The sequence below is a fragment of the Colletotrichum tamarilloi genome, assembly GCF_030869305.1.
Source record: "Colletotrichum tamarilloi strain Tom-12 chromosome Unknown Scaffold_42.1, whole genome shotgun sequence".
Taxonomy (NCBI): domain Eukaryota; kingdom Fungi; phylum Ascomycota; class Sordariomycetes; order Glomerellales; family Glomerellaceae; genus Colletotrichum; species Colletotrichum tamarilloi.
In genome coordinates this window covers 235,374-255,478 of record NW_026849425.1, presented here as the reverse complement: position 1 = coordinate 255,478, position 20,105 = coordinate 235,374, and the positions used below count along the sequence as shown (strand labels likewise).

Below are 20,105 nucleotides of genomic sequence, written 5' to 3'. Positions count from 1 at the left end.
GCACCCGCACCAAGCCAAGAGGGAGGAGAGGGGATTAAAAAAAAGAAGGCACCTCAAGGCTCACTCTCAAAAAAATCCAACGCCCGCGCCCGCGCCCTCAGGTCGTCTCCCCAAAAGTTACTGATTGCGCACCGCGCCCAACGGCCCCCGCCCATTTATAAAAACAAGCCCCATCCCCTCCACGCACGCGCTCCCCTCCACCCTCTCGTTCCGGACCTCTTCATCTCTCGCCTCTCTCAATCACCACAACGCGTCGATTTTAATTCTTGCAACTTTTCTCAAAGTACACCCGTCTTCAAACCGACTTCAATCGACATTTCGATTGAATCCTGCTTCTAAGCAACCCTTTACGCTTTACGCATCCACACAACCCCCCAAAACAGTCACAATGCCTCCCAAGAAGACCGAGGGCGCCGCTGCTGCCCCCAGCAAGAAGTCCACCCACGCCAGCTACCAGGTTTGTACCTCAACCAGTCCGGCTTTTTGCATGACGCGTTGGTTGCTAACTCTCTACAGGACATGATCACTGATGCTATCGTTGCTGTATGTTTTACCGCTCCTCCGTCTCCGGCGCAAAGGGTTACGCGATCGGAGGACCCACGAGATGGGTCAGCTGCCATTCGCGCCTAGCGCCCGTGACCTTCGATCGCGCTACCCTCCACCGCCTCGACGATGGTCCACCTATTCTTGTGTTGCCTTTAATTGACTCACCTTCCCTCCTACAGCTCAAGGACCGTAACGGATCTTCCCGCCAGTCCCTGAAGAAGTACGTCAAGGCCAACAACCAGATCAACACCGTCAGCGACAACATGTTCGACTCTCTCTTCAACAAGGCCCTCCGCGCCGGTGTTGAGAAGGGTGTCTTCGAGCAGCCCAAGGGTATGTCACCACATGTCTGCCTCTTTAAGTCTCTGAAACAATACTAACATCCCTCAAGGTCCCTCCGGTGGCACCAAGCTCGCCAAGAAGGCGTTCAAGCCCGCTGAGAAGAAGGCCCCCGCAAAGAAGGAGGCCAAGGAGCCTAAGGAGAAGAAGGCTGCTGCGAAGAAGGAGACCAAGGAGCCCAAGGAGAAGAAGGCTGCCGCTCCCAAGAAGGCCGCCGCCAAGAAGGAGACCAAGGAGGCGAAGGAGCCCAAGGAGAAGAAGGCCGCTGCCCCCAAGAAGGCTGCTGCCGAGAAGAAGGAGAAGAAGCCCGCCGCCAAGAAGGCTGCTGCCGTATGTTGATCCCTTACCTCTTTCTCGCTTGCCCAGCACTGACATATCTCAAGGCCAAGGAGGAGAAGCCCGCCGTCCTCAGCAAGACCAAGACTGGTCGCGTCACCAAGACTGAGAAGAAGGCACCGGCCGCCAAGAAGGAGGCCAAGGAGCCCAAGGAGAAGAAGGCCGCCGCTCCCAAGAAGGCTGCCGCTCCGAAGAAGGCAGCGCCCAAGAAGGCCGCCGCCGACAAGAAGGAGGCCAAGGCTGAGGCTCCCGCTGCCACGGCATAAGGGGTCACTCTTACCTTATTTCTCTTACCTTGAACGATGATGCAATGTCGAGTAACTCTACTCGGCTCTCCGCACAACTGTTTTTGTGTCACGAAATCTTGTCGAAAGGCGTTTACGGGAGTTGTTATTTAACTAACTGGGAAAGGGCAATGGGCCGGGAAGCGTTGGTGGGAAACCAACCTGGGGGGGAAAACGCAACTGCGTTGTCTTGTTGTCTTTGTTTTTGTCTTGATGGTCTTTTCTATATGTTGCGGTTGCTTTTGATCGAGCGCGACGCGTGGTTGGGGGGCTTGGGATTGTGTTGAATGCTTTGAGAGAGAAGATTCCCGCTTTGGCGACACGAGAACGGATTCCCCCTTCCGACTACTGTAACTATAGCTCGCGCGATATACCAACGATGGGAGCCTTTCACTGTTCATGCGATGTTCTCCTGATTTGTGCAATTCTCGTAATGTGAGCTGGCGCGTCTTCTTCGACGACCTGGAAAGACGGCAAGACCGAGTAAAGGTAGAAAGTTCGCTCAGGGGCACGGCAAATGCGGCGATTCGCTTGCAATTACCGGGTGGCACTGGAAGGAAATGACATTACAGGATACAAATTGTTTACCATCTTGTTTGATGCTCGCCTGGGTCTTGGCTGAGCTTCCGGGTACGGGAACGACAATCTCTGACCAAGTCGCGATAAGAACGGGCAGCAGCATGGAAAAGGGAGAAATTGGAACAGAACGAGCTGAGCTGCCGCCGCGCCGCTGTACTCTGAGGAGGACGAATGTCTGAGAAAACGAGGACGCGCCGTGAGAACCGGAGACTGGGACCCTGGGCAGGGTACCGTCACCGTGTTTCTCCCCCATGGCAGTTTCGGAGTGGAGCCGACGCGGTTCATCCTTCCCAGGGTCTTTTTTTTTTTCTTGTTTACATTTATGGACTTTTTTCAAGCCCGTCCCGTCCTCTGACCTTTTCTCTTCCTCCGGTTCCGTGTGTTGATGTAACCGCCGGACGGGCCACCGCGTCGCTGGAGAGGAAAGAAGTAGGAATAGATAAGGCTGCGAGGGAAGGCTAGCTTGGCTTGGATACGGGGGAACGTGAGAGGCTTGAGAGCTGAACAGAGTCCGTGCCGTTGGTGAAGTTGTCACGTGCGCGCTCTCTCATCTCTTATGGGCTGGCAGCGCGGAGGAAGATGCTTCTTCGTCTTTTCTGGATGGTTTGCTGTGGATTACAGATTTACAGATCGATCTATAGCTGGGTAAACATGTTTGGATATGTGGTATTATTCCAGCTGTAGCGATTTTGGGCGGCATTGTGGTTCCTGACTGATGTTCCGAGTTGACCCTGTACCTTACCCCTTCTCTGGCTTATAGTCACAATACAGTGGGTGAGACGTTTTCTTAGTGGTCTGACTCTGGGACCGGACGTGACTTGGTCTGAGACGAGGCGCGCCCGTCGCCGGTGATGGTCCTACAGTCTGGCATAGAATAGTCCCGTCGAGCTATGCGGTTCTCTACGAAAGGCATTCCAAGGAGATTTGTCTTGTATCGCTATCTGCGATTCTGAAGTGCGAAAGAGGTAAGAAGATGAGAAAGTATGAGTGACCGTAGTCCTCGGAGAAGAGATGTTTCGCCGCTGAGCTTTTCCCTCATGTAGATTGTCCATGGTTTGAGTCGTGAGTAAGGATTTGTTTGACCAGCTTTTCGGATTTGGGCCAGCCTACGTGCCCGTCTTACGTACCATGTAGGCGTGTCGGGCGGTCATTCAGCGTATTTTGAGTTAGGAGAGGATACGGGGATGGACGGCCTAGACGGGTTGACACGTGCGATGAGGAGGAGATGGTGCCACAGTATGTGCTGGTTGTTGATCCTGAGGTGAGGAGTGGTGCTCACTAAGGTAGGTATGCTGTGTAGGAGAGCACAGCTGGTCTTGGTGTTCGTTACTTGCTCTTCTTTGCAGATAGCTAGCCAAATAGTGAGTCCCATCGACGGTCAGTGATTCGTATAATCGAGTGTATAGCAGGACACTGTGGATAGATAAGTGAGTCCTGTGAAAAGGAGGCCCGGACGTGCTGGGTAGAGATTATCACGCGGGCAACGGTGAAGAGTGCCGGTGGAGTGTTTGACAGCGTCGTTCCCAGTGTCTACGCAGGAGTAGGATAGGCCAGAGGGATGGAGGAGTCTGAGAGGTGGCGGTGCGGGGAAACGCCTGGGGGAGAGAGGAGACTGAGAAGAAGAAGAGGTGGAAGGGACAGCGTCACGGGCAGTTGTAACGGCGTCAAATGTCGAGCTCGGAGCTTCCTCTGGGACGGCGAACAGAGGCGGAGAAGTTGGCCGCGGCTCTTCCGCTGGCCCCTCTCTGTGTCCATCTCCCGCTGTCTCTTCTGCTGTCTCTGTGTCTAGGAGTTGTCACCTTGCCGATGTTGGTGCAGGTACGAACACATGTTGCGTATCGTGCGGTGCAGTGAGGTGTGAGGGAAAGAACCTTGAGACAGGTGTACCGGAGATGTCGCTCGGCATGAGGTCCGGGCTGCCAGCGCGTGAGCAAGTGGTGCAGAGCAGTGCGGTGCGGTGCGGTGCGGTGCGGTGCACGTTGCAGGTGTCCAGTCATCAGTGGACCTACGGTGACTTCCCAGGTTGGATGGCAAGGAGTGACGTGGATAGCTAGCCCCGAGCTTGCTTTCCCATTGGTGTTCCTGAAACAAACCTAGATGTTTTGAGGGGGGAACGTTGGGCAACTTGGTGCTCAGCACGCAGTGAAGGTGTACGTACACCGTGGATGCGCATCGCGGTGAGGTAAGCAGGGAGGGGAGGGGCAGAGGCGAGGAGACAAGAGACAACCTGGGAGCTGTAAGTATGAGATTCGGACTATCCGTATAAGCATCTGGCTAAGCACTGCTAGAGTATCTCAGACAACTTGGGTGCCGGTGTGGTATATGCCCTCACCTGTTGATCCGTACACTTACACTCCGTGACTCTGTACTCCGCACACAGCAGTCTTGATCCATGTCCCAGGATCCCTGTTGTCAATCCGGAACGGCTTGAGCGACAGGTGCAGGGGGCAACCGTACAGTTGGGGGCGACGCGGCGACGCCCCGGCATGTCGAGGATTGAAGGGAATGTGATCTGAGCGTTGAAGGGTCCCGTCACGGCCGTCGTACGAGTGCAGTCACGTACGGGGACTATGGAGGAGGGTTGATGGTTGTCCTTGCCATGAAGAGTGAGGCGGCACATTCAGGTCTTTGCAAAGAGTGACCCTTGATACTGAGGGAAGGGTCTGAAGAACGGGGAGTGAGATGCGAACACAACCCAAGAAACACAGGTCACCGTGAGGCATAAGATCATGCGTCTGTGAGCTATGAAATGTGAGTGGTAAGTAAGCCTCTGTATGAGTGAGAGAGCATTGGTGAAGGAATGAGTGAGTTAGTGAAAGAGAGAGAGAGCATGATCTGGCTCGTGCGCATCCATCCTCCCGTCCGTTTCGGGGTATGTGGGGGAGAGTGTAAGGTGCTGAGGCCAGCTACCTACGGTGCCGGGTACGGAGTACTTGGCAGCATACATGTTGCTTGTACCTTTCTTTAACGATACCTTCCCTTGGGTACTAGTTGATGGCAGATGCTCTTTCCTCGATGGTGCTGACAGGAAGGAAGGGCAAGATATGAGGAGGAACATCGAACATCGCCTTCTCTCTTTCTGCCTGCCTCCTACTGCGAAGTACTTGCGTCAGCCTCAGTCATTCTCCTGATCCACCAGGCTCGACTCTCGAGGCAACACCTTAGGGGACAGAGCTTGCATCTGCAGTTGCCTTGGCTGGAACAGCAGAGCTGCACGTCTGGAACTTGTTCTCCCCCTCACCCTCTGCCTATGAGCAAGTACCTGTCACTCCCTATCAGCTTAGGTACCTGCACCTGTCATTACTGTGTAACAGAGGTACCGGGCTGAGGTGGAAACAACCAACCGGCCTTACCTGGACTCGGGCGATCTAAACGGGACAGGACGACACCAAACGGGCTCCTCTTCTTCATCATTTCCCCTGCCATTTGCGAATACTTATGTACAGTCTTATGGAGTACATACGTAGGCAATTAGGTACTTACCGCCCGCCGCCAGGTTCCATCGGCCTCCATCAAAAGTGTCGTCAATTACCACACACTGAACACAACCCACCTCACTCTTCGATAACTTCCATCGATAGCAAGGTACCTTACCTACTTTGCGATCATCGATAAGCAGATAAAGCCCCCCTGGCGCTTGTCTTATCCGCTCCCGCATTCTATCGAATCGCACCGTACCGTCCCCTCGGACTGACGTCTTGTTTCTGTCCAATCTCATCTCATCATCCACCAACTCCTCCGTTCCCCGACACGTCCAGTCCAGTTCAAACCCAACATCTATCCGCCAGCACCAGCACCAGCACTGCCACTACGGACAGACACCACTTCTCTCCCCACGCCGTGCCGTACTGCTACGTCTACCAATATTACCCTCGTACTTTAGCTTGTCTACTCTCATCGTATCTACCAGCACTTATCAGCACATCCTCATCCATAACTGCTGCTCATTCTCAACCCAACAGCATCCCTCGGCGACTTGGTAAGCACCAGAACGTGGACCCCTCGTTTTCCCCATTGGGCTGTCCGTCATCCCGAACCCGAACCCAATCAGTCCGCCCTTCCACCGTCCCTTGCGACTCAAGTGCTTGCCAACCGATTCTTCCGGTCAACGAAACTGACGCTCGCCCGCAGTACCCGTGGCCGCACCCCGTACCCCGTACCAGTAACAGTACCAACCAGTACCTGACCACCAATAACCCCTACCCCTCGATCTGCCCAGCGATCCATCCGAGACCCTCCGCCTGCCCAGCCTGTCTATCCTCAGTCGAAACTCAACGAATTCGAACCGCCTATCGAAACTTCGTCGTAGTTGTAGAGGTCGTCGTCGTCGTCGTCTTCTTCTTCGCCACACCACTATACATCGACAGCTTCCACCCGGCGATTACGACATTGTCCGCGTCTCGCTCTGCCGGGACCTGGCCATGGCGGCTGCCTAAACCCTCCCTCGACAGGATTGCACGTTACAAGATAAACCCGCCTATTCCGAGCCTTTGCCCGTCGCAAACATGGCCTCCGAACACAATCCCTTTCGAAGGAAGTCTGCTTCCACCTCGCTCTCCATCTCTACGCCCCAGCCAGTCTCTACATCGGCCTTTCTCGAGTCCATCACTTCCGGCATCTCGAGGCAGAATGGCCCCCCACCCCCCGAGGCCCGGCCGGCCAAGCCAAAGGTCGTGAAAAAGGTTAGGGTCCTTTCGCCGCCACCGTCGTCTCCCTCGTCCCCAGAATCCGTACACAGCAGGGGCTTCGGACGCCAGAACGACAGCAGCGACGAAGACTCCCACGACGAAGACGACCAATTCTCAAAGCGGTTTCCCGAGCTTCCCGGTGGCCTCCCCGAGGCTGCGCCGCTTCGCATTGCCAACGCGAGTAATACCCCCGACAATCCCTTTGGCAAGACGCTACAAGATCTGGAAGGCTTGACGGACGTGAAGCCTTCATCTGGCGGATCGACCAAAGCCATGGATGTCAACGCCTTCAAGATGCTGTTGCTCACTGGCCAGGCTGGTGCTGGAACACCGCCCCCGCAGACATCAGTGTCACAGGGAGACAAGGCGCCCGGTGCATCACACGCCGCACCTGAGCCTGAAATACCGCGGACGTCACAAGATATGGCGGATCGCGGCGTTGACGACCAACGTTCTCTTCTGGCACATTCTCCATCCGTGAAGAAGAAGCCTCCGCCGCCTAGCTCAAGGCATGGTAGGAAGATTAGCGTGCAGACTTCAGGTCGTCCGCACATCTCCTCCGAGACCGCGTCGCCCATCTCTCCGTCTGACGTGAACAAGCCCCTTCCGCCCGCCCCAAGCAGTCACGGCGGGGATGACACGGAAGATGTTTTTGCCCGTGAAGCTGCTGGCAAAGTCCCGGAGCAGGACTCCCCCACACCCAGCTCAATACCTACCCCGGCTCTTCCGGCGACAGGCAAGAGACCGACACCTGCCCCTCCACCACGGCGGGGTCACGCACGGAGCCAGTCCTTGACAGCCAATGCTGGGGTCAACGCTCCGAGTGTACCAAGTTACGAGGCCGACACGCCGCCTCGCTCTTCGTTGGAATCGCAGCGCTCCAGATCAGAAAGTTTCCGAAGCATCAATGCTCCGGCTCCGCCTCCACCTCGGCGCCCGCATGCATCCCATCGACAATCATTCCAACTAGCGTCGCCGTCAAGTGGTTCATTTTACGGTGCCAGCCCAGCACCATCTGATATCGACACTTCTATTCATGCTACGGAGCATACTCCTCCCAAAACTTCACCTCCGCCACCACCACCGGCACGGAATACTTCCATACGCCGGCCTCCCAGCGTAAGGAGCATTGAAGCCCCCAGCAGGAAGATCAGTGGAGGCAAGGAGAATGCTCCCCCCCCACCACCACCACCACCACGCCAGAGGGGCAGTAGTCGCGGAAGCATGGACGGATATGGTATGAGGAGGACGAGCATCGATAGCACTAGGGCCATGGGCAGCAACGTTCCAGAAGAGCCCACCGCCGAGGATGATGCACAGCAAGAGTACGACGCAGCTAAGTCAGGCAAGGGTGCGGATATTCTCGCCGACCTGGATGCTCTACAACGAGAAGTGGACGCCCTGAGGGCAGCACAGGGCAAATAGGGGCACGACCAAGGCGCTCTATAGATGATGGGAGTTGAAATAGACAGCAGTCCTGGACGGACTGACACGCCCTGGTGGGGCGGCTGAGTTATATCTTAAATGAGCATTGTACATTTACGCACGTACTGGGATACGATATGAAGTAATGGAATGTTTATGAGTTGACATTTGTGGTTCACTATGCAACGGGCCGTTCGACCTGCGTTCCAGTTGGCTGGATCCGCGAGAGTTTGGCCACAGCCCCTGAGCAACCAGTGGTCCTTGATTTCGAGTTTGATGAGAAGGATCCGGCGTAGGCCACACGAGTACGAGGAATTGAGTTAATGGAGATCCGAGAAGTCAAAGATGATAACAGAGCACAGGACACCACGTACGCCAGAATGGGACGGCATGCTATTTTCGGCGGCCGCGGCCGGTCCTCTAACACCCCGTCGGCGACCTAGGAGAAAACTCCGTCGGAGCCTGAGGCGGACTCTGAGCCGCCGTTGAGGCTGGTGGCATGCATGAGGGGCGGAGGAGAGCTACGGAGGTTCGTTTGAGAGACAACATGGACGAGGCTATCTGACGTGTTAAGGTGACATGAAGATTGTGGTGTCGTCGTGGAATCTCGTGTAGGTGTGTAGGATGTGGGATGTTGGGGGTTCGTGGTGGTGGTGTGTACGTGATTTTGCGTTTTACGTGGGCCTTTTTGTGGTTGCTTTGTCCGCTGCCCGCGGGACGGTATGGATATATAGAGTTCTTGGAGAGGTGCGGTCTAAGAGTTCTGAGAAAGCTTGGGTCTCTTGACTGGTGAGTTCTTGGGGGCTCCCGAGGTAAGTTGATGTTGAAGGTTTGGGTAGCTCTGTTGTAGAAGTATTGGGTTGTCAAGGTGGGGTGAAGTATTGGATGAGAAGACCAGTGATTTCCTTCTCTCGCCTGCTCTTGTGAGTTATTGGATTGCGATAGTAGGTCTATCGTTCCGTGTCGCTGTCGGTAGGTATAGTACGGTAGAAAAGAGATAAGTCGGTGTGATGGAGGCCAGTGAAACAGCACCTTTCAAACCGAGGAATATGCAGCGATGAGCCCAACCTACTAATACTCATCGATAGGATTAAACACCTATAAAGGAGGTGCATGAGTGGTGGTGTAGAGTATTCCCCAAGAGAGAGAGAAAACATGAAGCATCCGAGCGGTCGGTATAAACCTTGAAAGTGGCTGGCAACCACAAGCCTCTGAAGCTTTTCTTCAGAACTCGCCTAACAAAGAAACGTGACTCCCCTTTGTGCGTCTTTTTGACTTGATCTCAATACCGCCGCTTCCCCCTTCACACCTTTCTCGAACCTTGGCTGAGGGAGAGTTTTGATGACATCGCCGGCTGGACTGCACACCGCCCTAACCTACCGTTCGGCATGGGTATCCGGCACGGGATGTTACCAGGCGCCTCGCGGTGTTTGACTACCTTACCTTGTTTCCAGGAGGGCAATTTCAAGAATAGGATCGAAATTTAGGATTCCCCCAATTTGTTAGAATAGAGGGTTGTCTGTCAACTGAGCCTATCGCATGCTTCGGCATTTGCAGCAGGGGCCCCGAAGGAGTTGGTTCCGAAGCTCGAGGAGCTTAGCTTGAGAGCGGATAATTTTGTATAAAGAGCTGTGCGGTCTTCTTCTCTCGCTATTTACTGGGTAAGCTTGTTCCAAAATAAAAAGGCATAAAGACTTCCGTCTAGATCGCCGGACAGACCAGATACCTCCTAGCACGCGCATTCCCCCAACGTCACTCATCATCCAGCCTACCCTTCGCCAGCTCGAACTATTCTCGAGACAGTCAACAGAGCCAAGATGTCATCTCTCATCAGCAACCCGGCTCCCCTGCACCTGAGCCCCGAACTCACCAAGAAAAAGCCCATCATTGCCGGCCCAGGCACAACCGCCGCCGCCGCGTCCTCAAAGTCCCTAAACGACTCAGGCGACAAAGCCAACCTCGTCGAATTCTGGCGCAACCCAGAGGCCGGCAATATCTACCGCCACGCGGAGCACCTCACCTCCCCCGTGACCCCCTGCCTCGTCGACCACTCGCAGCTATGCCAGACCGTGTCCTCGGCGTCGGCCTGCACGAAGACGATCCAGGTCATGGATATGTGCTGCGGTACCGGGGTCGTGTCGTCGCATATACAAAAGATGATGCGGGAGTTGCCTGGGCAGCAGAGGGAGAGGGTGCGGTTAACGAGCGCGGACTCGAGTGAGGCGCAGTTGGGGGTTGTGAAGGAGAAGATTGGGAGGGAGGGGTGGGTTGGGTGTGAGGTTAGGCAGGTTGATATCATGGTAGGCGATGATTCTTGTCCCTGTCACCGGTGTGATGGTACGGGAAGAATGTGGCTGACGGGAGCAGAATATGTCGTTCCCCCCTGACCAGTTCGACGTCGTTATCGTCGCCATGGCGCTGATGCTCGTGGCCGATCCATACACCTCTCTCAATGGTAAACTCTCCCCGATCACGCGAACCGGCTCTAGTCGGCAGGCTAACGCGTCAAACAGAATGCTACCGCGTCACCAAACCCGGCGGCACACTCGCGACCTCAACCTGGGTAACAGAAGGCTGGATCTCCGACACCCGCGACGCAGTACGCAACCTCGCCCTGCCAGGCCAACCCCCCGTATCCTGGCCCCAATCCTCCATCGAGCTGACCTCGCTCTGGGGCCCCGGCGCGTGGGAGTCCCCCTCGTTTGTCAAGAGCATGTTCACCGCGGCCGGATTCGTGGACGTGGAGGTGGACGTCGTGACTAGATGGGTACCGTTCTCCGGGGTTGATGAGTGGTGTACGGTTTTCCAGGCGTTTATGCACGGGGTCATGGAGAGGTTCTGGACGAAGGCGCAGAGGGAGGGGTTGAAGGGGCGGTTGATGCCGACGTTGAGGGCGTTCATGGAGGAGAAGTATCAGGGGCGGCCGTTTGAGGTTGAGAGGACTGTTTTGTTGGCTAGGGGGAGGAAGCCCGAGTGAAGATGGGGGTTCGTTGTGTGGTGCGGTGTTGGCAGCTGAACATGGGCTCTGTTTTGTACATATGGGCATGATGGGTAGACATTGAATTCAGGTTGGAACAATTTTGAATGAGGACCATGTTGATTCCCCTGGGGTCCATCTAGCACAGCTTGGACTTGACCAACCTTTAAAGGTCAAAGAAGCTGGTGGTACATATTGTACGGTCTACCGTGGTCTTATTCTCTGATACGTACTCGGTATTCGTCCTTCTCATCAGGCATGATGCCGCTACGGGAGCGGGTGACAGAGGGCTCGATGGAAGCCCATGTCTCGGTAGAAGAAGAAGAATCCTACATACGAACGACTTTTTGGCACACCTTTCACGCCAAATAGTCAGCATAATAACAACTCGGTCTGAGCTGTCCTTCAAACTCAGAATGGTAGAGCCTGCAGATTCTACGAGGCCAAAAAGTGCCACCGTATCAGGTAATTGGTAATCGTCCAAAGCAAGGGAGCCGAATTGTAGCCTAAGCATGATAGGCCGATGGCACGGAACCACGCACTTATTTAGTCGTTAAGCCTTACCGAATTACAAGTCGTTCTGTATTTGAGAAGTGCGTCATGATCACCCGTACTCTCTCCACGTGGTTATTGTTGATATCAACCAATACAAGTACACAGAATTGCAGGCATATGATCGTAAGTGCATGTGTCTACTCTCGTAATGGATCTTGCTAGTCCAAACGTCTGATTTTAAAGCCGATCGACACTTGCTATTACTATGACCATGCATCTCAAACCCCCGCTGTCATGAATATGGCATGCCCGATGAAGCACTTATGTGCGGTCCATCATCAGCCCCACTACGGCGGGTGTCTCGAATCTGCAGACCCAATCTCCGAAGCCCTAACTCGTCAACCTCCATATTCCTAATTTCCTCAATCCTTCACATTCACCAAATCACGGAAGGGTGGCCGAGTTGGTTATGGCGCCAGGTTAAGGTCAGCTTAACATCTGTTTCCTGGTGGGGCAACCCGCGCGAGTTCGAGTCTCGTCCCTTTCATTTTGCCGTTTTGTAGTTGTTGGACAGCTCCGGATTTGCATCTTGGTAACGGAAGAGTGGGATTGTTTACTTTAGGTCTGTCCAAGATGGTTATATCCCGACACAACCGTGTCGTTGAGTCTAGTTCATCTTACCTACCTTACATATAGATAGTCTGTACTTGGTTGCGGGTGACCACCTGGAAGTAAGGCACAATGTATTGCGTCTTAATGTACTCGCCGGGTTCATCTACACAATGTGACAAATCGAAGACTCCTTGTTCCTTTACTCATCATCCTTCGACCGGCCCCCCTTTGTGTAAAACGCACCCGTTGCAGCCCTGACATCCTCAGAGCTTTGCGTCCCCCCTCGGCCTCCAGGCTTGCCCGTCACCGACTGAGGAATCTCGTGACCGGTAGCACTGATTCCCTCGCCCACTCCGGACGCTCTTCCCTCGTTGGTGTTCAATGCGTTGTCTGCGGCGCCGTGCAAAGTTGTAGACCCAAGCCCACCAGCAGCTGATTCCTGCTGGTGCGGGTTGGGAACAGACTTTATGATGTTTTGCTTGCCAGCATCTCCAGGAACTGCGACCAACAATTAGCGAGATTCCATGGCACTACATAAGATGCTGAAAACCTCTGGTTCCGTCCTTAGCCATATCGTAAAGATCGCCTCCTTGCTTTGCGTCTGCCATGATATAGAATGTGTCAGGGAGAATTTTTATGGTTTTAAATATGCTAGGAGTACGTGTGAGCGTGAATGTTTCCTGACAGAAGTAAAAACATACGAGGAACCAATATGTATTAGAATCGAGAGGCCATCCGAGACCTTTAAGATGGTGCTGGGCAAGCCACAGTTGAGGTAGTGAGGTGATTGATGTCATGATGTCATCAAAGTCAATTCATCACCATCATCTCCCTAACGTGACGTCAAACAAGACAGACGGTCAAAGGACCATTTCTTCAGATGATGAAACCTATCGAATTACCTAGCCATATTCGAGTAATGCTAGGACCGCGGAGATAGGCAGATTCTTCTGTTCAATGTATCCAACTTCTCACAGGACTCAGGTTGAGATAGGCATCCAACTAGTAAGTACTTAGCTTTTTTGTTGTAACAGCGTGAGGCTTCTATACTTTCATGTAATTTGCTTATTACATGACCTCGAACTCGCAGTCGGCTAAGCCCAACTCAGTCAGAGCTTCATGATTCCCAAAGGTAATTTTCGCAAGCCGAAGGCCCGAAGCCGAGCGACCCATTCCCTTCTCTTTGGTGCACAAAGCTTCAAGACATCGATCAGGTCTCCAAGTCTAATGCTTTGGACATAGGTACTCTGTAGGTATTGGGGTATTCTATTAAGCTTATATACTGTTCATGGTTGCTCAAACCATGCTCACCCATCATCATACATCTTGATTTTTCATAATATCAATACATGAGCAATCCACATGACCGTCTCTCACTGCTGAAAGAGTGACAACGTCACGCTTGTAACAATTACCGCCCGTTCTTCTTTGTATATAGACATTAATCGTCATGTTCGGCTTCCTTGACTCCCTGGTTGTTCAGAACCGGCTGATCGCGGTCCAACTCATACATCTTGTCCTCCTCAGCATCGTAGTGGCGGAAGGTGAAGTAGAAGATGCATCCCACCACGGCAGATGAGCATGCAGCACCGGTGTACATCCACAAGAACTTGGGGTCGACTGCGACGGACACTAGGGCCTCGGAGATGGCAGAGCCGAAGGCGTTGGTGAAGAGGTAGATACTCTGGACAAAGGACTTCATGTTGGGCGGGGCCTTGGTGTAAGCGTACTCGAGACCGGTGACGGAGATGAAGATCTCGGACAAGCCGATGAAGATATAGGCAGGCGTCTGAACAGCAATGTGGACGTGGTTAGGGAGCGATGAGCCTCCGCTCATTCCTTCGGGGCACTCGCCGGGAGACTCGTAGCAGGGGCCGGCGCTGTAGATGAGGTGTTGCACGATTGCTGCGTAGGCCAGGCAGATGGCGCCGAGCCAGAAACCGATGGTGATACGCATGATGGGCTTAAGCTCTATGCCAGCCTTGCGGAGGAGCGGGTAGACGATCTTCTCGAGGATCGGGGTGAAGATGAGAATCGAAATGGGGTCGAAGTTTTGCATGAAATCGTTCGGCATACCATGTCCCTCCATCTGTCCAGCTTGAGTGACGAAGTTGGTCGAGAACTGGCCATAACAAACCCAGAAGATAGGGTCTAGTAATCATGTCAGCGCGGCCTTAAATCATCTGGCTTGTACCAGACATGGCCAGGAATATATGGACTTACAGAAGACAAAGACCTTGCAGGCTCTCAGAGCACGCTTGAGCTCCTCGACGAAGTGGTCGTTCCAGGGGACAGGCTTCTCCTTGCCGTGCTCCGCACGCCATGATGGCTTCGCGGCATCCATGTTGCGGGCTGCAATCATCATGCCAAGGGCCTTGAACGCATCGGTAATGACGGATCCCTGCGGCGGGCGGTTGACGAAAGTCTTGCGACGAAGCACCAATGTTGCGATACCAATGTTGAAGACGCAGAAACACATCAGGTAGGCGGTCCAAAAACCCTTGTACTTCTCCATGAAGGGAGTTGCCATGAGAGACAGAGAACCCAGGTTGATGCACCAATAAAAGATCATGTAGATGCGCTGGTATGTGATGGCAGGATCGATGATGACTCTCTCGCCGTTTGACTCCGTCTTGATAGCCATAACGCGACGCTGGTACTGATCGGCGATCAAGGGAGCGATGTTACTCTTGATACCTCCCGTTCCGAGACCAATAACGATAATGGCAACAATGTAACCGGGGATGCCAGCGCCATTGGCCATGGCCGCTGGCAAGGAAGTCGTCCAAAGGATGACAAGACCAACCCCGTAGAAGGCACAGAAGACCAAGATGGTCTTGTACTTGCCCAAGTACTGGTCAGCAATGATGGCACCAAGAATTGGAGTCACTGAGCACTTGTGTTAGTGAAACCATACTGATCGATAGTAGAGAGTGAAGCGGATAGTGATGTCATACCATAGCAGAACCATTGGAAGAACAAGTTCAGACCAGTTGCGGCCTGGTGACCCATCCCAAGACCCTTGGGGCCGTCGGCTCCATTGGGGTCATTGTTGATGTAGTTTTGGAAGAGACCCTGGGCACCATAGTAGGTGAATCGCTCCGTGAGCTCGACAACAGCAATGAGGAAGGCTGAAGCGGGGAGGTTCTCTCCAACACGACGCAGGGATCCCTTCTCAAACTCATTGGGTTCAGCACCATCAGGCGTAGGTCCCGATTCTGAGTCGGCGGTGCTTGAGAACTTCTTCTCGGGGTCGGCTGGCGTGATGTAGCCTCCCGCAAGATCAGTCGTCTCCTTGTTGGGCAAGCGCTCACCCAACGTCTCATGGAGCCTGCGAATACGAGTTGTCAGTGCCAGATCCTCTTGATGTTAGACCGACGATATGCGCATTGTTACGTACTCTGCGGCCGTGTCCTCGTGGTTCTGGGCCATTTTTACGCAATCGATATCTCAAGACAGGCCCGATAGAGTAGCTGAACCAAGGGAAAAGGAAAAGAGAGGGAGAAGAGGAAGAAATTTTCGAGAAAAGTTCCAAAAGCCAGGCCTGGTGGGGAGCAATGGAGACACATTAGTATCACCACTAGATGCATGCCCTTACCCTCGGTGTCGGACGACTCCGAGGTGTTCGCCGCCCGCGGCCCATGTTTCGATGTCTTCTGTTTCCACTAGAAAAGTCTTGCCCGAGTCGGGAACGTCGCCCCAGGAACTTTTGCAACCACACGCCACAAGCCGATGGCCGAACCACCTGCCGGACTCCACTCGGCCGAGTGAGCCGATCTTTTTGATTGATAATAACGGACACATCGGTCGACATACGAGAAAATAAGTGGCCCTCTTGGCAAAAGGCCCGAACGGGTGGCGCCAAGCGAGGTTAAGGGGAATAAAGCGGTCATAAATATGGCTTTCCTATTGGCCTTTGACCTTATTGATGATATTAGTTCATGCTGCCCATACCGAGGTCCATCAACAAAAGGGCCTTGAATCTGGGGTTTGGGGGTTCTACAACGTTACTCCGCAAACGATAGTCTACGGATAAGACTGAATCATGCAGCTGCTGAGGAAGCTACCGCTAGCTGCAGGAACCGGATCGTTTGTCAACGGACATCTTCTGTAACCTTCCCTCGTTGGAAATGATTTGCAGCTGTGCGTTGTCTGTCTTGCTTTCTTGCCGTTGAGCCGGGCGTTAGTTCGACCGCATTTGGTAGATTGAGCCAACATGAGCATACACCAGTATCACCTTCCCACTATCTCTGCTGACATCACGCATACTTATCAGGCAACATTCGGGTGTGTCAAATGCACGGCTCTTTTGTGACACTCTGCGACGGGATGCGCATTCTTATATGCGAGGGACTTTCGAAGCTCTCACTCTCGCTTGCTTTGGCAGTTTCTGTCTTGTTTACCAGACCTTGCAAAATTTTCTCCAGTCTCCACGAGTGGGTCGAGGTTCAAATCTCATTGCATTGAGGCTCGAAGGCAACCTAATCAGAAACACGTGTCTAGTGGACCTTAGGAAAGCAAAGCCACGCGCGAAGAATGATAGGAAAATTGTGCTCCGTACTGAGCCAGACAGTTCAAAGCGAATTTAAGGTCTGGATGCTTGAGGAAATCTGCCCAGGCGGAAACGTCTTTGGGGCTAAGGAGGATCGCCCCTGGATCGCACGTGCGATGGGTCTGCTCACCTCTCAGGCCTATTTTGTGGCTTGCTTTCTCCGATTTCCGGCCATTTTTGTGGGAATTGAGTTATTCTTCGCTGTTGCTACATATCGCGATGAATCAGAAGTGTATAACGTTGCAAGAAGCGGCTCCCAAGTACAGTTCATCTAGGATTACTAACAAAATTCCGGAATTCTTGGAGACTCAAAGACCTCTTCGGCACCCTGGTCTCTCTGTCGGGTTTGCCGAAATTGTCTAGCTTTTATGGGAAGAGTTTACCATGTTTGACAATTATTTGATCGCAATGAACGTTACTTGAAGATCGGCTAGAACAATCTGCGCTTTACCAACTACCCAGATTGCTGATCCTCTATCAGCCGGAATATTCCCCGAGCCAAGAGATTGAGGCTGAGAGCGGGCGGCATGGGCCGCAGCCTCCGATGCGGGAGCAGGGAAGCGACTGGCGGGGCCTTGGCAGCACGCCATAGGAATCCGGCCGAATGCACGCCTAACCGAGTCACCGGACGTTTATGATCTCCCTCCACTTCAGAAAAGTTAAACTTGATACGGAGACAATCCGGGGAAGGTGCCGATCAGGGCGGCTTAAGAGCTCAATGTTCGTGAGAATGGTGGGTGGATACACCGTTTGTGGCCTTGAGCGAACTCGAGACCATTGCTACTGGACTTATTTGGCTTATAGGTCGTGAACGTTAAACTTGAGCCGCTAGCGAGCATGGGCCTGTACCTGGAACGGTTTCGAATTCTTTTACCCCTTTCGAGTAAGTTTAAGAAGTACTAGTTCTCTGACCGCCTGACTTCCGAGGCATAGAGTTGCTTCAATGCTTGCAGGAAAATACCCTACGACACTTGAAAAGTAGGAAGACCACCTTCTTCTAAACTATCAATCAGGAAAGAAATAGCAGATTCAGATTAAACGTCAAATATTACATATTACTAAAGCGAAACTGAGAGTAATTTGGAATTGGTTGTGATTCATGAATTGATTGTTGGGTACGATGGCTACTCAGTTGACTACCACGGCTGCGATTATATGCATACTTGAAGTATCAGGTATTTCATCAGTATCTGAGTTATTAGGCTAACATATGCACCAGGAATTCGTGCAATGTAATATCTTTATAGAGCCTGCTACCTTTCCGAAACATTAGATACGCCGTTACAAGAATCACTAGTATGAAGGTAATTTTCTCAAAGAGCTCCAACTCAGGATGAATCATACTCAGCACTTCAAATTTCACACATGTAATAATACTCCTCCTAGATTGGTCAATTAAATAAGTTCTCAGCATGTGGGCCAGATGTGAGGGATTCATTTTCTGAGTCCAAACGTGCTCCATAAGAGAGGCTATTACTTATGTGAACGTAGCAAACCTCAAGGACACAACATATGATTCAAAACCGAAACTGACTGCCTCAGGAAATCATCCATACAATGCAATATATCTACCATGTGCTTGTGCTATTGATCTTCCGAATCCCTGTTGATAAGCATTTGGGCACAGGTGTTTGGCAGTCCACTCTTTCGCTTCAGAGAATTGGAACAGACGCTGGCGTCGCTGTGCAAGGGCAAACTCAGCGCTTCATTTCACTCGTGGCGTTCAAATAAATTTGAGCCTTCATTTGGTTTTAAGAGTGATATAACTGTTGCATCAAGTTGTCGCGGTCACTTGACTGCCTTGGAATCTCTCGTTGCGTTAATATAATCGTTGTGCAGAGCAGTATGAGTACTTTCAAATCATCGCGTGAGATAGGTAGGTAAAACATTCAATTGAGCACCGTGTATGATAAAAACGACAGAAATAGTCTATATTCTATTTCAATGTGACATCATCAACACTAGAACCCCATCGCGGCATCGACCTTGCAACTAGTCAGACGTCTCATAAGCCTTGTACTAAAGGTGAACACCCTGCTGTAATTCATGTTTGACAAGACCTTTCTCAATTTGACCAAACGCTAGATACTCCCCTCGGCAATCCATACGCGTCGAGGAATTTGGCCATGATGCAATGAATCTCAACTTTTGGGCGGAGGCCTCCGAGCCTTCGGCGTCGGTAGGATTCAGAGGTTCTTTGCAATCGTGGCATGCATAATACTCATTCTCTGCCCACGCACTGTGAAAACAGTTGAAATCGGGTCACGAATGAGGCTCAATTGCATTCGAACCTATTGGAAAATGTGAGTTATCACAATGGTGAGATAAGTATCGGCGAAGAACGTGTTGATTGGGAGACTACTAAGTACCAAAAAGCCCTTCTTTTGACCTCTCAGATTCATGTTAGATCAATCTCATGATCTCGATCATGGCTTCGCAAATAATCAAGACTGATTGATGGTTGAAATACCCCTTGCATCTGGGAATGTGACTCTCCGAGTGTACTGTGATTGAGCTTCATGGGTATGGGCGGGGAATGACAACGCAACCCATAATACTGCTCAGCTGAGAGTTACTTCACAGACCTTATGCTCTGCCCGTACTACTCCCGAGCTCTAGCTTACTCTGGAAGCATTTTGTCGCGAAAACAAATTCGTAACGGTGACTATGAACGTCAAATTGTAACAAACTTTGCCATTTCACGCCTAGCCCCAAAGATATACTCATGACTCTAGCACGTAATGATGCGTAGATCAAGCAGTGGACCATGGGGAGTTCTATTCGGAAACATGTTGCGTTGACATTGAACTCCCAGAAAGAAAGAGGCCACCGAATGATCAAGACTCGCTGCCAGCTTTGGTTGCCTTCGTTTCCATTCCCTTCACGAGAGCCAAGTCCTTAAAAGGGACCATCAGACCTCGGGCTCCCGTGCTAGAGAGTAAGTAAGTTGCCTGGCGGTAATAACATCAACTCTATGTCATCGAGTCACACCATAAGCATATTTGTTAATTCACCATGTCGAGAAAATCATTGCCTTTCCAAAAATCCTTTTGTCTGTTGCAGGCCTTTTGAGCAGAAACAAGGGCTACCACAGCTGCCTAGACACAACTTGAGACATATTTAAAAGCCAGGGGGGCATGTACATACACGCAACCAGGGTCCATGAGGTCGTCGTGAGAAGCAGTGCTTTGCTGAAGCACATTTGTCCGCCTTTTTAGCGATCAAGTTGCGACAGCTATGCCTTCTCTATACCAAAGAAAAACGTTCCGACC

The 20,105-nt window shown here is 52.3% G+C and overlaps 7 protein-coding genes across 7 annotated transcripts; 4 read left to right on the top strand and 3 right to left on the bottom strand.

Annotated features, from left to right (window-relative positions):
- Positions 1 to 388: 388 nt before the first annotated feature.
- Positions 389 to 1,487, top strand: CTAM01_09945 (linker histone H1 and H5 family protein; the record flags this gene model as incomplete). Its single annotated transcript, XM_060525961.1, has 5 exons — positions 389 to 457; positions 517 to 543; positions 726 to 879; positions 938 to 1,215; positions 1,269 to 1,487. The coding sequence occupies 5 exons, from the start codon at positions 389 to 391 to the stop codon at positions 1,485 to 1,487; spliced, it is 747 nt and encodes a 248-aa protein (XP_060379470.1).
- A 2,261-nt stretch (positions 1,488 to 3,748) lies between these two features.
- On the bottom strand, positions 3,749 to 4,704 carry CTAM01_09944 (uncharacterized protein; the record flags this gene model as incomplete). The annotated part of the gene is made up of 4 exons (XM_060525960.1): positions 3,749 to 4,056; positions 4,100 to 4,318; positions 4,441 to 4,596; positions 4,632 to 4,704. 4 exons carry the CDS (start codon positions 4,702 to 4,704, stop codon positions 3,749 to 3,751), a joined length of 756 nt encoding a protein of 251 aa, XP_060379469.1.
- A 210-nt stretch (positions 4,705 to 4,914) lies between these two features.
- On the top strand, positions 4,915 to 8,197 carry CTAM01_09943 (uncharacterized protein; the record flags this gene model as incomplete). The annotated part of the gene is made up of 4 exons (XM_060525959.1): positions 4,915 to 4,956; positions 5,250 to 5,380; positions 5,873 to 6,077; positions 6,536 to 8,197. 4 exons carry the CDS (start codon positions 4,915 to 4,917, stop codon positions 8,195 to 8,197), a joined length of 2,040 nt encoding a protein of 679 aa, XP_060379468.1.
- A 1,817-nt stretch (positions 8,198 to 10,014) lies between these two features.
- CTAM01_09942 (uncharacterized protein) lies at positions 10,015 to 11,174 on the top strand (the record flags this gene model as incomplete). Its single annotated transcript, XM_060525958.1, has 3 exons — positions 10,015 to 10,497; positions 10,565 to 10,652; positions 10,711 to 11,174. 3 exons carry the CDS (start codon positions 10,015 to 10,017, stop codon positions 11,172 to 11,174), a joined length of 1,035 nt encoding a protein of 344 aa, XP_060379467.1.
- A 1,306-nt stretch (positions 11,175 to 12,480) lies between these two features.
- CTAM01_09941 (uncharacterized protein) lies at positions 12,481 to 12,889 on the bottom strand (the record flags this gene model as incomplete). Its single annotated transcript, XM_060525957.1, has 2 exons — positions 12,481 to 12,779; positions 12,832 to 12,889. The coding sequence occupies 2 exons, from the start codon at positions 12,887 to 12,889 to the stop codon at positions 12,481 to 12,483; spliced, it is 357 nt and encodes a 118-aa protein (XP_060379466.1).
- Positions 12,890 to 13,722: 833 nt separating this feature from the next.
- CTAM01_09940 (POT family protein) lies at positions 13,723 to 15,713 on the bottom strand (the record flags this gene model as incomplete). Its single annotated transcript, XM_060525956.1, has 4 exons — positions 13,723 to 14,432; positions 14,505 to 15,170; positions 15,239 to 15,612; positions 15,682 to 15,713. The coding sequence occupies 4 exons, from the start codon at positions 15,711 to 15,713 to the stop codon at positions 13,723 to 13,725; spliced, it is 1,782 nt and encodes a 593-aa protein (XP_060379465.1).
- Positions 15,714 to 16,624: 911 nt separating this feature from the next.
- Positions 16,625 to 17,108, top strand: CTAM01_09939 (uncharacterized protein; the record flags this gene model as incomplete). Its single annotated transcript, XM_060525955.1, has 2 exons — positions 16,625 to 16,717; positions 16,785 to 17,108. The coding sequence occupies 2 exons, from the start codon at positions 16,625 to 16,627 to the stop codon at positions 17,106 to 17,108; spliced, it is 417 nt and encodes a 138-aa protein (XP_060379464.1).
- Positions 17,109 to 20,105: the final 2,997 nt, after the last annotated feature.